We start from the raw sequence: 13,966 nt of genomic DNA on the forward strand, positions 1-13,966 counted from the left end.
CTGCAAACCTTCAGCTCTAGGGGAAATAGGATCTATCTTCTTCTTCTTTTTTCTTTTTTAAGATTTTATTTACTTATTCGACAGGTGCAGAGAGAGATACCGCATGCACACAAGCAGAGGGAAAGGCAGAGGGAGAGGGAGACACAGGCTCCCTGGCTGAGCAGGGAGGCCCAAGCAGGGCCCAATTCCAGGACCCTGGGATCATGACTTGAGCCAAAGGCAGATGCTTAGCTGACTGAGCCACCCAGGTGGCCCTGGATCTAGCTTATTAAAAAACAACAAAACAAAAAACAAAACATCAACAACAGACCAAAACACACCTAGTTAAAACCTTGCCACACACCAGGAAAGGCCTAAACACCCCTCACTGCAGGCAAGGAGAAACTGCAGAGGATTCACCTGAGGGAAGGAGCAGCCAAAACAAAACAGCAGAGTGCACACTCTGAAACACCTGAAGGACCAGGCCCAAGACAGTATAGGTCCCTTTTTCTTTTTCTTTTTTTTTTTTTTTTTTTTTTTTTGGACCTCTTCTTAATATAGCCATTACTGTCAGGAGCAGGAATATAACAGGCTTTCCTAACAATCACACGCAAAGACAAACAAACAAAAAACAGTGATCTAGACAAAATGACAAGATGGGAGGAATTCATCCCAAAAGAAAGAATAGGAAGAAGTAACGGCCAGGGATTTAATCAATACAGATATAAGATGCCTGAACCAAGAATTTAAAACAACTTATAAGGGATACTGAGCTGAGAAAAGCATAGAAGACACCAGAGAATCCCTTACTGCAGAGATAATAGAATTAAAAACCTGGTCAAGCTAAAATAAAAAATGCCATAACCAAGATGCAAAACTGACTGGATGCAATGATAATGAAGATGGATGAAATCAAGGATATAGATACAGAAGATAAAATTATGGAAAATAATGAAGCTGAAAAGAGGGAAAGAAAGGTATTAGATCATGAATGTAGAGTCAGAGTTAGGGAACTCAGTGACTCTTTAAAGCATTATAACACTTGTATCATAGGAGTCCCAGAAGAAGAAAAGGGGGCAGAAGGTTTAGTTGAGCAAATTATAGCTAAAAACTTCCCTAATATGGGGAAGGAAAACAGACATCAAAATCCAAGAAGCACAGAGAACTCCCATTAAATTCAACAAAAGCTAGTCATCACTAAGACATATCATAGTCAAATTCACAAAATACACGAATAAGGAGCGAATTCTGAAAGCAAGGGAAAAATATCCTTAACCTACAAGGGAAGACATCTCAGATTCCCAACAGATCTATCCACAGAAACCTGACAGGCCAGACAGGACTAGCAGGATATATTTAATTGCTGAATGGGAAAAATATGCAGCCGAGAATATTTTATCCAGCAAAGCTGTCATTCAGAATAGAAGGAGAGATAAAGAGTTCCAAGACAAGCAAAAACTAAAGGAGTTTGTGACCACTAAACTAACCCTGCAAAAATACTAAAGAGGACTCTTTGAGCAGGGAAAAAAAGACCAAAAGTAACAAAAACTAGAAAGGAAGAGAGAACACCATCAGAAACACCAACTTTACAGGTAACACAATGGACACTAAATTCATATTCATCAAGAATTACTCTGAATGTAAATGGACTAAATGCTCCAATTAAAAGACATAGGGTGTTAGAATGGATAAAAAGGAGGACCCATCTATATGCTGCCTATAAGAGACTCATTTTAGACCCAAAGACATTTACAAATTAAAAGTGAAGGGATGGAGAAATATGTGGCATGCTAATGGACATCAAAAGAAAGCCATACTTATATCTGACAAATTAGAGCTAAACCAAAGACTGTACCAAGAGATGAAGAAGGATACTCTATCATAAATAAGGAGTCTATCCATCAGGAATATTTAACAATTATAAATATTTATGTCCCCAACTTGGGAGCACCCAAATATGTAAATCAATAAATAGCAAACACAAACTAATTGATAATAATACAACAATTGTAGGGGACTTTAATACCCCACTCACAGCAGTGGACAGATCATCTAAGTAGAAAATCAACAAGGAAACAAGGGCTTTGAATGACACACTGGGCCAGATGGACTTAACAGATATATTCAGAACATTCCATCCTAAAGCAGAATACACATTCTTTACGAGTGCACACAGAACATTCTGCAGGACAGATCACATAGTGGGTCACAAATCAGTCCTCAACAAATACAAAGAGACTGAGGTCATACCATACATAGTTTCCGACCACAATGCTATGAATCTTGAAGTCAACCACAAGAAAAAATTTAGAAAGACCACAAATGCATGTAGGTGAAAGAAACATCCTACTAAAGAATCAATGGGTTAACCAAGAATGTAAGAAGAAATTTTTAAAAATACATGGAAGCAAATGAAAATGAAAACATGACAGTCAAAAACCACTGAAATTCAGCAAAGGCAGTCCTCAAAGGAAAGTATATTGCAATACAGGCCTACTTCAAGAAGCAAGAAAAGTCTCAAGTAAACAACGTAACCTTACACCTAAAGGAGTTAGAAAAGGAACAGAAAATAAAGCCTAAAGCCAGCAGAAGGGAAATAAATATTAGAACAGAAATAAATGATATAAAAACAAACAAACAAAAAACAGTAGAACAGATCAACAAAACTAAGAGCTGGTTCTTTGAAAGAATCAATAAAATTGATAAACCCTTAGCTAGACTTATCAAAAAGAAAAGAGAAAGCACCCAAATAAACAAAATCTTGGATAAAAGAGAAGAGATCATAAGCAATACCACAGAAATGAAAACAATTATAACACAATATTATGAGCAATTATATGCCAATGAACTGGGCAATCTGGAAGAAGTAGACAAATTCCTAGAAATGTACAAACTACTAAAACTGAAACAAGAATAGAAAATTTGAACAGACCTATAAGCAGTAACTAAATCAAATCAGTAATTAAAATCTCCCAACAAAAAGTCCAAGTCCAGGGCCAGGGAAATTCTACCAAACATTTAAAAAAGAATTAATACTCATTCTTCTGAAACTTCCAAAAAACAGAAATGGAAGGCACCTGGGTGGCTCAGTGGTTGAGCTTCTGCCTTCGGTTCAGGGCATGATCCTAGGGTCCTGGGATCGAGTCCCACATCAGGCTCCCCTCAGGGAGCCTGCTTCTTCCTCTGCCTGTCTCTGCCTCTCTGCCTGTGTGTGTCTCTCATGAATAAAAAATAAAAAAAATCTTAACCCTCTCCCCCAAAAAACTGAAAACAGAAATAGAAGGAAAACTTCCAAATTCATTCTATGAGGCCAACATTACCTTGATTCCAAAACCAAAGAACCCATTCTGATAAGGACACTTACGGGCCAATATCCCTGATGAACATGATGCAAAAATTCTCAACCAGATACTAGCAAATTAGATCCAACAGTATACTAAGAGGATTATTCACCACACTCAAGTGGGATTTATTCTTGGGCTGCAGAGGTAGTTCAACATCTGCAAATCAATTAACATGATATACTACATTAATAAAAGAAAGGATAAGAACCATATGATTCTCTTAAAAGATGCAGAAAAAAAGCATTTGCCAAAATACAGAATCCATTCTTGATAAAAACCCTCAACAAAGTAGGCTTAGATGAAACATACCTCAACATCATAAAAGCCAAGAATGAAAGACCCATAGCTAGTATTATCCCCAATAGGGAAAAACTGAGAGGACCGGAACAAGACAGGGATGTCCATTCTCACCACTGTTTTTAACATAGTACTATAAATCCTAGCAATCAGACAACAGAAAGAAATAAATAGCATCCAAATTGGCAAGGAAGAAATCAAATTCTCACTATTTGCAGATGTTATACTCTATATAGAAAACCCAAAGGACTCCACCAAAAGATTGCTAGAACTGATATAGGAATTCAGCAAAGTCATCAACATGCAGAAATTCGTTGCATTTGTATACACCAACAACGAAGCAGCAGAAAAAGAAATCAAGGGATTATCAAGAGATGAATGGATAAAGATGTGGTCTATGTATACGATGGAATATTCCTCAGCCATTAGAAACGACAAATACCTACCATTTGCTTCGACGTGGATGGAACTGGAGGGTATTATGCTGAGTGAAATAAGTCAATCGGAGAAGGACAAACATTATATGGTCTCATTCATTTGGGGAATATAAAAAGTAGTGAAAGGGAATAAAGGGGAAAGGAGAAAAACTAGGTGGGAAATATCAGAAAGGGAGACAGAACATGAAAGACTCCTAACTCTGGGAAACGAACTAGGGGTGGTGGAAGGGGAGGTGGGCAGGGGGTGGGGGTGACTGGGTGATGGGCACTGAGGTGGGCACTTGACGGGATGAGCACTGGGTGTTATTCTATGTGCTGACAAATTGAACACCAATAAAAAATAAATAAATAAAAAAAGAAATCATGGAATTGATCCCATTTACAATTGCACCAAAATCCATAGGGATACCTAGGAATAAACCTAACCAAGATGTAAAAGATCTATACTCTGGAAACTATGGAACATTTATGAAAGAAATTGAAGAGGACACAAAGAAACGGAAAAACATTCCATGCTCCTGAATTGGAAGAACATTGTTAAAATGTCTATACTACCCAAAGCCATCTACATATTTAATGCAACCCCTATTCTGTACCGTTGATCTATGTGTCTCCTTTTGTGCCAGTACACAAAGATAAATTCAAAATGGATGAAAGACTTAAATGTAAGACAGAAACCCATCAAAATCCTAGAGGAGAACACAGGCAGCAATCTCTCTGACCTCGGCTGCTGCAACTTCTCACTAGACATGTCTCTGGAGGCAAGGAAAACAAAAGCATAAATGAAATCATGGGACATCATCAAGATAAAAAAGCTTCTGCACAGCAAAGGAAACAATCAACAAAACTAAAAGGCAGCCTACAGAATGAGAGAGGATATTTGCAAATGACATTATCTGATAAAAGGTTAGTACCCAAAATCTATAAAGAACTTACCAAACTCAACCCCCTGAAAAACAAATTATCCAGTTAAAAAATGGGCAGAAGATAGGAATAGACGTTTTTGCAAAGAAGACATTCAGATGGCTAACAGACACATGAAAAGATGCTTAACATCACTCATCATCAGGGAAATACAAATCAAAACCATGATGAGATACCACCTCACACTTGTCAGGATGGCTAAAATTAACAACACAAGAAACAACAGGTGTTGGAAAGGATGCGGAGAGAGGGGAACCCTCTTACATTGTTGTTTGGCACGCAAACTGGTGCAGCCACAGTGGGAAACAGTATGGAAGTTCCTCAAAGAGTTAAAAATAGAAGTACCCTTTGATCCAGCAATTGCACTACTAGGTATCTACCCAAAGGATACAAAAATACAGACTGGAAAGGGTACATGCATGCCAATGTTTATAGCAGCATTATCAACAATAGTCAAACTTGGAAGAGGCCAAATGTCCACTGACTGATGAATGGATAACAAAGATGTGGCAAATATATACAATGGAATATTATTACTCAGCCATCAAAAAGAATGAAATCTTGCCACTTGCAATGATGTGGACAGAGCTACAGTGTATGATGCTAAGCAAAATAAGTCAGTCGGAGAAAGGTAAATACCATATGATTTCATTCATATATGGAATTTAAGAAACAAAACAAAGAAAAATGGAGGCAAAAAACCAGACTCTTAAATATTTAGAGCAAAATGGTGGTTACCAGAGGGGTTGTAGGTGATGGGGATTAAGAGTACACTTAATGTGATGAGCACTGAATAATGTATAAAATTGTTAAATTACTATATATACATTACATATATATATACACTATATTATATATTTGAAACTAACATACCACTAAGTTAATTACATGGCAATTAAAAATAAATACAATGAAAAGAGAAAAATAAAAATGAATAAACAGTTGACCCTTGAACAACACTCGTTTGAACTGCACAAGTTCACTTATATAAATTCTTTTTATAGTATAGTATTATAAATGTATTTTCTCTTCCTTTTGATTTTCTTAATAACCTTTCTTCTAGCTTAATTTATTATAAGAATGCAGTATACAACTCAAAATATGTGTTAATCACTATTTATGATATTGGCATGGCTTTTGGTCAACAGTAGGCTATTAGTAATTAAATTTTAAGATAGTCAAAAGTTGTGTATTTTTGACTGCCAAGAGTTGGGGGGGTTGGCACCCCTAATTTCCATGTTGTTCAAGGGTCGATTTTGTATAGAAAGCAATGAAAAGAAATCATTTAAAACTCTTTACAAGGGAGACTTTAGAATGAATGTTTCTCAGTTGTCCTGGCTCTGTATTCAGCTAATCCCACATCTAATCATACATATTTTCATTAGCCAACTTCTGGGTTTGTGTGGCTTTTAGCCCAAATCTGGACCTGAAATAGTGACCCTTCAAATTTCAGGTTGTGCTATTCTTAACTTTACAGCTATCACCCTGAAGGTTTGTTTCTCATCCTGCTCTCAGGTACATTAGAGGTGAAAAGTACTTTTCTTTCTGAACCACAAAAGCCAAAAACCATATTAGCTTAGGCCAGCTAAGTTGTTTATGGCAACTATTTTGGTGGAAATTTTAAAAAATTCCTACAAAATTCTACTCTCCAAAAACAAAACAAAACAAAATTCTACTCCCCAAATTATGTTTTCACCCTAAGTAAGCTACAATCTATACTTGCTAATATTTTTAGTAGGAATGCCTAGGCTTCACCTCTATTGGTTTTCTCTTATCTGCTTTACTGCAGTCATGTGTTTGGGCTGGGGCACCAACTTGCTTTCATCTTCAGGCATTTGCCTGGAGCTGTCTTGAATCTGGTATTCTTTTTGCACCACCCAAAAGATATGAAAATATTCATTTCGAGAAGGCTAGACATTCATAAGCTTTCCTTCAAATTTCTCTTCTTCTCAGCTGACCAGTAGTAAGTTTTGCTTATACATTGGTACTATTCCTATCCAGTGCCTAAGGTCAGAATTTTTAGCTTAAGACTTACTTATCAGCTCAGTAATTCCCAAGGGAATCACTTCATTATATGTTTTGATATACTTTCTGCTGAGGAATATGTAATCATAAGTATTCCCTTAAGAATAGAGAATTTGGGTAGGGGGGAGATAGGCTGAATATTAGAAGAGCTATTGAAATAAGATGCTGGAGTTGTGAAAAACTGTAAAAGGACTTTGAAAAATCAAAAACTTCTCTCAGTGTTGTTTCAGTACTCTACAGGAGGTTCCAAAATTCTAGGTAGGAATAGTACCAAGAGGGTATTTAATATACATTTGCTAAATAACTACATTATTACTTAAAAGATTTTCAATTATAGGGATCCCTGGGTTGCGCAAAGGTTTAGCGCCTGCCTTTGGACCAGGGCGCGATCCTGGAGACCCGGGATCGAATCCCACGTCAGGCTCCCGGCATGGAGCCTGCTTCTCCCTCTGCCTATGTCTCTGCCTCTCTCTCTCTCTCTCTGTGTGACTATCATAAATAAAAAAAAATAAAGAAAAAATAAAAAAAAGATTTTCAACTATAAATGAGAACAAATATACCATGTATCATTCTAAATAGCCCATTAAAGAAAATTAACATCTCTGAACTTGAGATGCATCTTATCCTTATTGGCATATGATAACTTAATTGGTACTATTTTTTATATTTCTTCATAGCAACAAAATAGTGATTTCTCTTTCAATTGATGGGTTCTTAGATTAGATGAAATAGTTCTTAGATTAGATGAAATAAATTATACATAATCAAAGATTAAATAAAAATCCTGTAATCTTAAAAGTACAAAATGATATAAAAATTAAATCTGATTTGGAAGAATTAGGGATTATCTATAATCTATGATGATGAAGGAATACATTGTAAGAACTACAGAAGTCCACTTTCATTAATTAGTAAGAAACTAAAAAGCCTGCTTTATTTGTTTATTTATTTATTTTTTAAAATATTTTTTTACCTCTTCATGAGAGACACAGAGAGAGAGGCAGACACACAGGTAGAGGGAGGATCCAATCCCGGATCCTGGGATCTTCGCCCTGAGCCAAAGGCAGACGCTCAAATGCTGAGCCACCCAGGCATCCCTAAAAAGCCTGCTTTAAAGTAGAAAATATTAATTTGTCTTCATCTCAATTTGATAAATTTCACTAAAAAAGGTAACTTTTCCCTGAACAAACATTTAACCGTAACCCCATGGTACCACTCTTCCAATGGCTGAAAAATGGAGTTCTATAGAAGCATTAGGTTAGAAAAAAAATATGAGTCTTCAGAGTCCATGTAAAAGAGGGAAATGGAAAAATGACCTATAGCTCTCACTTTCAAGTCTAACAGGGACATAGTTCCCATTCTAAGGGTTGTGGAGTAGACAGATTAGAAGAAAGGCTCAGTTTTCTTTGCAATAGATACTGAAGTCACAGTAAACCTCAAAGTACACAGTTGACTTAAGAAATCACCTGCTCATAACATGGATTCATAAGCCCTAGTAGGCCTTGTAATACATGGCCTAAGGGAAGGTTTGAGGGTAAGCCTTAGGGCCTCTTTTAGATCAAAGAATCGATCTTAAGTGGCTAAAAAATAATTTAGCCCAAGGTGAGTTTGGCAACAAAAATATTGGTCACTTTTTGTAAAGTCAGTAATTTATAGCTGCACAAAGATATGTTTTTAAAATATTCTGGTTCATTTTTGTCATAATTTTTATTACTTTTACCTTTTTCTCATTTTAATTTTTAATTCAGCTTAAGCTCATTATTACTATTCTGGACAGTTTATAATATAGAATATCCCACAATACAGGGTTGAAGCACAACACACTAAGTATCCAAAAATTTGTGGATTTCTTAGGTAAATTATGGTAAACTACAAAAAGTATCACCTCATTTTTGGTGAAAAAAGATACATTTCTATATGCATAGAAGAGCAAATTTGAAAAGATATACAGCAAAGATATATGCCAACACAAATTGAACACCAATAAAAAATAAATTAAAAAAAAAAAGATATATGCCAACAGTGGTTACTGGGAATGGTTATAAATGTTTTCTGTTCTTTTGTGTATATATTCTGTTTACAGTTTCTTTTTAAAATTTTTTTAAATTTATTTTTTTAAAGGTTTTATTTATTTATTCATGAGACACACACACAGAGAGGCAGAGACATAGGCAGAGGGAGAAGCAGGCTCCCAGCAGGAAACATGATGTGGGACTTGATCCCAGGACCCCAGGATCACACCCTGGGCTGAAGGCAGAAGCTCAACCACTGAGCCACCCAGATGCCCCAGTTTTTAGTTTCTTAGGGAGTAAAAATCAAAGAAATCTTGAGAGGCATTATAAAATTATCCTGTTGCTGGATATTTAGGCTACATCAACTTTTGCTATTACAAACAGAGAACAAGCAATAATAATTGGCTGACAATGAATTTAAAATTTAAAGGTGACATCTGATTTCAAGATGGCCTCCTCTTTCTTTTAAAAATGACACTAAAACAAGAAAAAGAAATGTAAATACAAAATAAAAACAGGTGATGCACAGAGCCCCAAACACAATATATAAAGGCAGAAAGCCTATGGAAGAAGGGTAAATGACTCAGCAGTGGGGAGGAAGGTGAGACGTTACTCCTTGTAGTTGGATAGCTGACCAGAAACAAGCCTTTTTGCCCTGCTGAGTAGCAGAAAGGCTCAGGAACTGAGGCACCAGGTACTTAGAAGTTGAGGACTAAAATCAGAAAGTCCTGAAGTAGATCTCTAAGTCCCTTCCCTCTGTCTGTAGGAGGCAGAAGGTATAGTCTTTAGAGAATTAAACAAGGGAAGTTTGACTTGACACTTGGCACAAAGGAAATTAAATATGAGACATGGGAAAGAAAACAAGAGGATTAAGGAAGTTTGCTTACTAAATGGTGAGACCTTGACCTTACTCTTAAATGTAATCTCAGAGGATCCTATTCAGGAGAAAACAAACTACTCAAGTGAAAAGATCTACAATCTTTGACATTTGGAAGTTCCTAATAAGAAAGTGAATTAGAAAAGATCTACAAACCTTGACATTTGGGAGTTCCTAATAAAAAAGTGAATTAATCATCTAACTGCCCTAAAGTGAAACTTACTAGCGGGTAAATGGCACCCAAGCACTTAAGAGTTTTTAGAACCTCACTGTTATTGTGTATATATCAAGACAGTAAAGAATTCCTTGACCTTTCTGACCAGAAATTAAGAGTGAAACAGAAAAAAATAAACTGAAAGGAAACAGAGACATTGTATGAAGGAGGAGAAAACTTCAGGGAAACTAAAATTCATATATTTGAATAAAAAAAGAACAATGCATCAATAATAACAAAAGGATGTTATAAAAATGGGACAATTCTGAAAATAAAGAATTTGTGAATATTTTTAAAAAGAACAAATTTTTAAAATTTAGTAAAAGTGTTGGGGGAAAAAAACCTAAAACCAAAGTGATGAACAATTTGAGAGAAAATAAAAGAAGACAAACAGTAAATCCAAGAGATCTAACATCTGACTAACAGAAATTCCAGGAATAACAAAGAAAACAGTGAATAAGAAATAACTGAAGAAAAGATTTCAGAACTAAAGGGCAGGAGTCTCCATATTGAAGGCAACAAACAGAACGAATGGGTTAAGCCTCTGACTCTTGATCTAAGCTCGGGATTGTGAATTCAAAATTTAAATTCTGAAAATTAAATTTTAATTAAAAATATTAGAAATAATGAATGACAAAAGTGTAAAATGTTCTAAGAGGACATGGTTTCCAACCAAGTATTCATCCCCAGTGAATTAGGAGATCAGAATAAAGCTATTTTCAGAATATGTTCATCTCATGCATCTCTTCTCAGGAAATCACTTGAAGGACTTCACTAAAATGAAGGAGTAAACTAAGAGAGATGAGATGGGACCTAAGATATAAGAGGCTCCAGCACAGAATAGGGTGGAAAGGAATTCCCTGTCAGTGTCCAGAACAACCTCTGCATTGCAGCCCTGGAGAGCAACTGCTCCAGACTAAAGCACGATAACGGAGGGCTCTATCAGAGATCGTGCACAATGCATTAGCCCAATAGAAAATCTAGTTAATTCTATTCTACAGAACTTCTGGAAGAACAAGGAAGACTGAATCAAAGAGAAGTAAGCAAATATAAAAATGATGAAGTAATTATTAACCCTAAGAAATGAAATCACAGTATAGTCTCTCCCCTGCTATCAGAAAGAAGAACATTCCTATAAGATCTTTCATAGGCCAAATGTTGTAAAGTGAAGAGCAATTATCACTAAGTTACACGGAAAATTTTTTGAGCATTCCCAGACCCCCAAAAAAACTCTGTTATTAAAACACATCTTTCTAATGGATATACAAAATAAATTGAGAAAATAAACTGAGATAAAGCCCAGATGCTCACAGAGTTCAAAGCTGTGGTAGCTTAATGCTGAGATGCTGAGTGTAGTTCCCGGGGAAGGAGCTTCATGGGGCCACTCTCACTGCACAGAGTGCTCGAAGCCTCTATAACACTTAGCTGCAAAATAAATGCTGAACACTATTTCGCTTTTTACCTTTTTTTTTTTTTTTTTTTTTTTGTAAAAATGAAAATCTGTTTTAGATTTCTTTTGGTTGGTGAAAACTTGTATAACGTAGGTTTTTCATAAAAGTGAAGTGGCTTAATGTGAATTTCTGAAAAGCAGGAGGATACCTGTAAGCTACTTGGCTCAGCAGTGAACACTATTCACTTACTCTTTACATGAAAGTGATAAAGATTAGTTTTGCCAAAATATACATAAATATTTTAGGAAAAGAGGATATTATGAGAGCCATAAGCTTCATCTACTAGACTAATAAGTCAGTATATATATATATATATATATATATATATACACATATATATGATCTTATAGCTAAGTTATCAGCAGCATACAATTTGCGTATCATTTAGAAACACGAGGTAATTACCAGAAAAAAATAGCAAGAGTTTAAATTGGTTGCCTGCAGGTAATTAGGATCAAGGAAAGAGGGAAGGGGAGTAAAAAGAGGTCCAAGAAGCTGCTGGGTTTTGGTACAGGACTTTACCACTGGCGTTTAAAACCGTTTAATATAGGGACATCTGGACGGCTCAGTGGTTAAGCATCTGCCTTTGGCTCAGGTTGTGATCCTGGGGTCCTGGGATTGAGTCCTGCATCGGGCTCCCCGCAGGAAGCCTGCTTCTCCCTCTTCCTATGTCTCTGCCTCTCTCTCCGTGTCTCTCATGAATGAATAAATAAAATCGTAAAAACAAACAAAAAACTCATTTAATATATAACAAAAATTAATTTTAAAAAGGAAAGAAATTGTAAAAGCTTACATTTTAGTTTAAAATCTAAAAAATGATAGAAATATTTTAAAATCACAGTAAAGACTACAAAACTACCTCATAGTACACCAAAATTACCAATATTCAAAATAACAACAATAATACAACACAGACCAGTGGAGCTAGTGGTCAGTCTATAAGATGACAAAAGATCCACTGCAGTGGCATGTCCACTACTGCTTTCAAGTTTTGTTTTTAGGCTGGGACACCTCTGCTGTCCAGTATACTTTGGCGGCTTCTCTGAATAGGTCCTCTCACTGTATCCTTTGAGAAAGGTGCCTTTTCTAAACAGAAGTGGAATATGATCATATTGGGGACCTCAGACCCACGACTCCAGAGTCATCTTTAAAAGGTCTTTGTGAAAAACGAGACACTGATACAAAACTGTTTTCTTCACGATGTTGAACAGTTTTGGATGATGTAAAACCGGGTCAAAAGTACAAAAGCAAAGGGACCTGATTACCTGTGGGGATATGGACAAGTCTGACAGCACTATCAGTTGTATTAACATGCTGTCCTCCTGCTCCTTTGGCCCGAAATGTATCTATTCGCAAATCCTTGGGGTCCACCTTCACATCTACCTAGAACGAAAGGTATGGAGTAAATTCAACAATACTTTAATACTAAATTTATTTCAAGATTTTTCAAATAAACCGTGCTGTCTTGTTCTAAGTCATAGCCATTAGACTAAGAAATAGCTTATACCAATGAAAGAACAACAAACTCCCTATTCCAATGGGTTCTATTTTTTTGACATTGACTTATGATGCTGTGAGATCACTGAGTTATGTCATCTTACAAGTTTCATTATCCATCATCCCACAAAGTCACAGCACAGGAAATATCTCTCTGTATGTGTGTTTGTGTGTGTATACATAAAGTTGATCCTCCTTATTCCCGGATTCTGTATCTGTAAATTCACCTACTTTATTTGATCCCCCAAATCAATCATTGCAGCATTTTCACAGTCACTAGCAGACATGCACAGGGCAGCACAAAATCCAAGTTGCTCTATATGTGCGCATTTCCAAGCTGATGTTGAACAAGGTGATGCTTTGCTTTCGTTTTTCAGTGTGAACAAAAATGAAAACAGGAAGGGGTAGAGCAGTATAGTACAAGAAACTCTGGCTCTCATGTTAGTTGGACGGGGTGTGAACCCCAATTCTGGCATCTGTTAGTGAAGTGGCCTCAGGTAAGTCACCCAACACTTCTGAACTTCATTGTCTTTTTGTAAAATAAAGAAAAACAGAATCTACCAGGATGGACTACATTTTGCAGTTTTTAAATTTTATTATTTATTTATTTGGATGGATTATTTTTAAGATTATTTATGTAATATACATAGATATAGGAACATATATATAGGTATAAATGTATATACATGCACACATATATATCCTCTGGGGGAAATGATGGTTCAATATTTGCTAAATCCGTGTTTTCTGAGACTTTACAGAACATAAGCACCATGAACAATGAGAATCTACTGTGTGTGTATGTGTGTGTGTGTGTGTGTGTGCGCGCGTGTGCATGCATGCACGCACTGATCTACGGACTGAATGGAGGCGTCCAAAAAGATATGTTCATGTTCTAACCACTAGAAC

The 13,966-nt window shown here is 36.1% G+C and overlaps 1 protein-coding gene across 11 annotated transcripts in view; it reads right to left on the reverse strand.

Moving 5' to 3' along the window:
* The window catches only part of MTRF1 (mitochondrial translation release factor 1), a 55,274-nt gene that overhangs the window by 15,450 nt on the left and 25,858 nt on the right, over nt 1–13,966 (reverse strand). For all 11 annotated transcript variants that reach the window (XR_013355912.1, XR_013355911.1, XR_013355910.1 and 8 more), the window contains exon 7: nt 12,826–12,943. Coding sequence is in view for 8 of the 11 variants with exons in the window: in XM_077855505.1 (XP_077711631.1) it covers nt 12,826–12,943 (118 nt within the window). In the remaining 3 variants the exon portion in view is untranslated. The remainder of the gene's footprint in view (nt 1–12,825; nt 12,944–13,966) is intronic.

The sequence above is a fragment of the Canis aureus genome, chromosome 17 (genome assembly GCF_053574225.1).
Source record: "Canis aureus isolate CA01 chromosome 17, VMU_Caureus_v.1.0, whole genome shotgun sequence".
Taxonomy (NCBI): domain Eukaryota; kingdom Metazoa; phylum Chordata; class Mammalia; order Carnivora; family Canidae; genus Canis; species Canis aureus.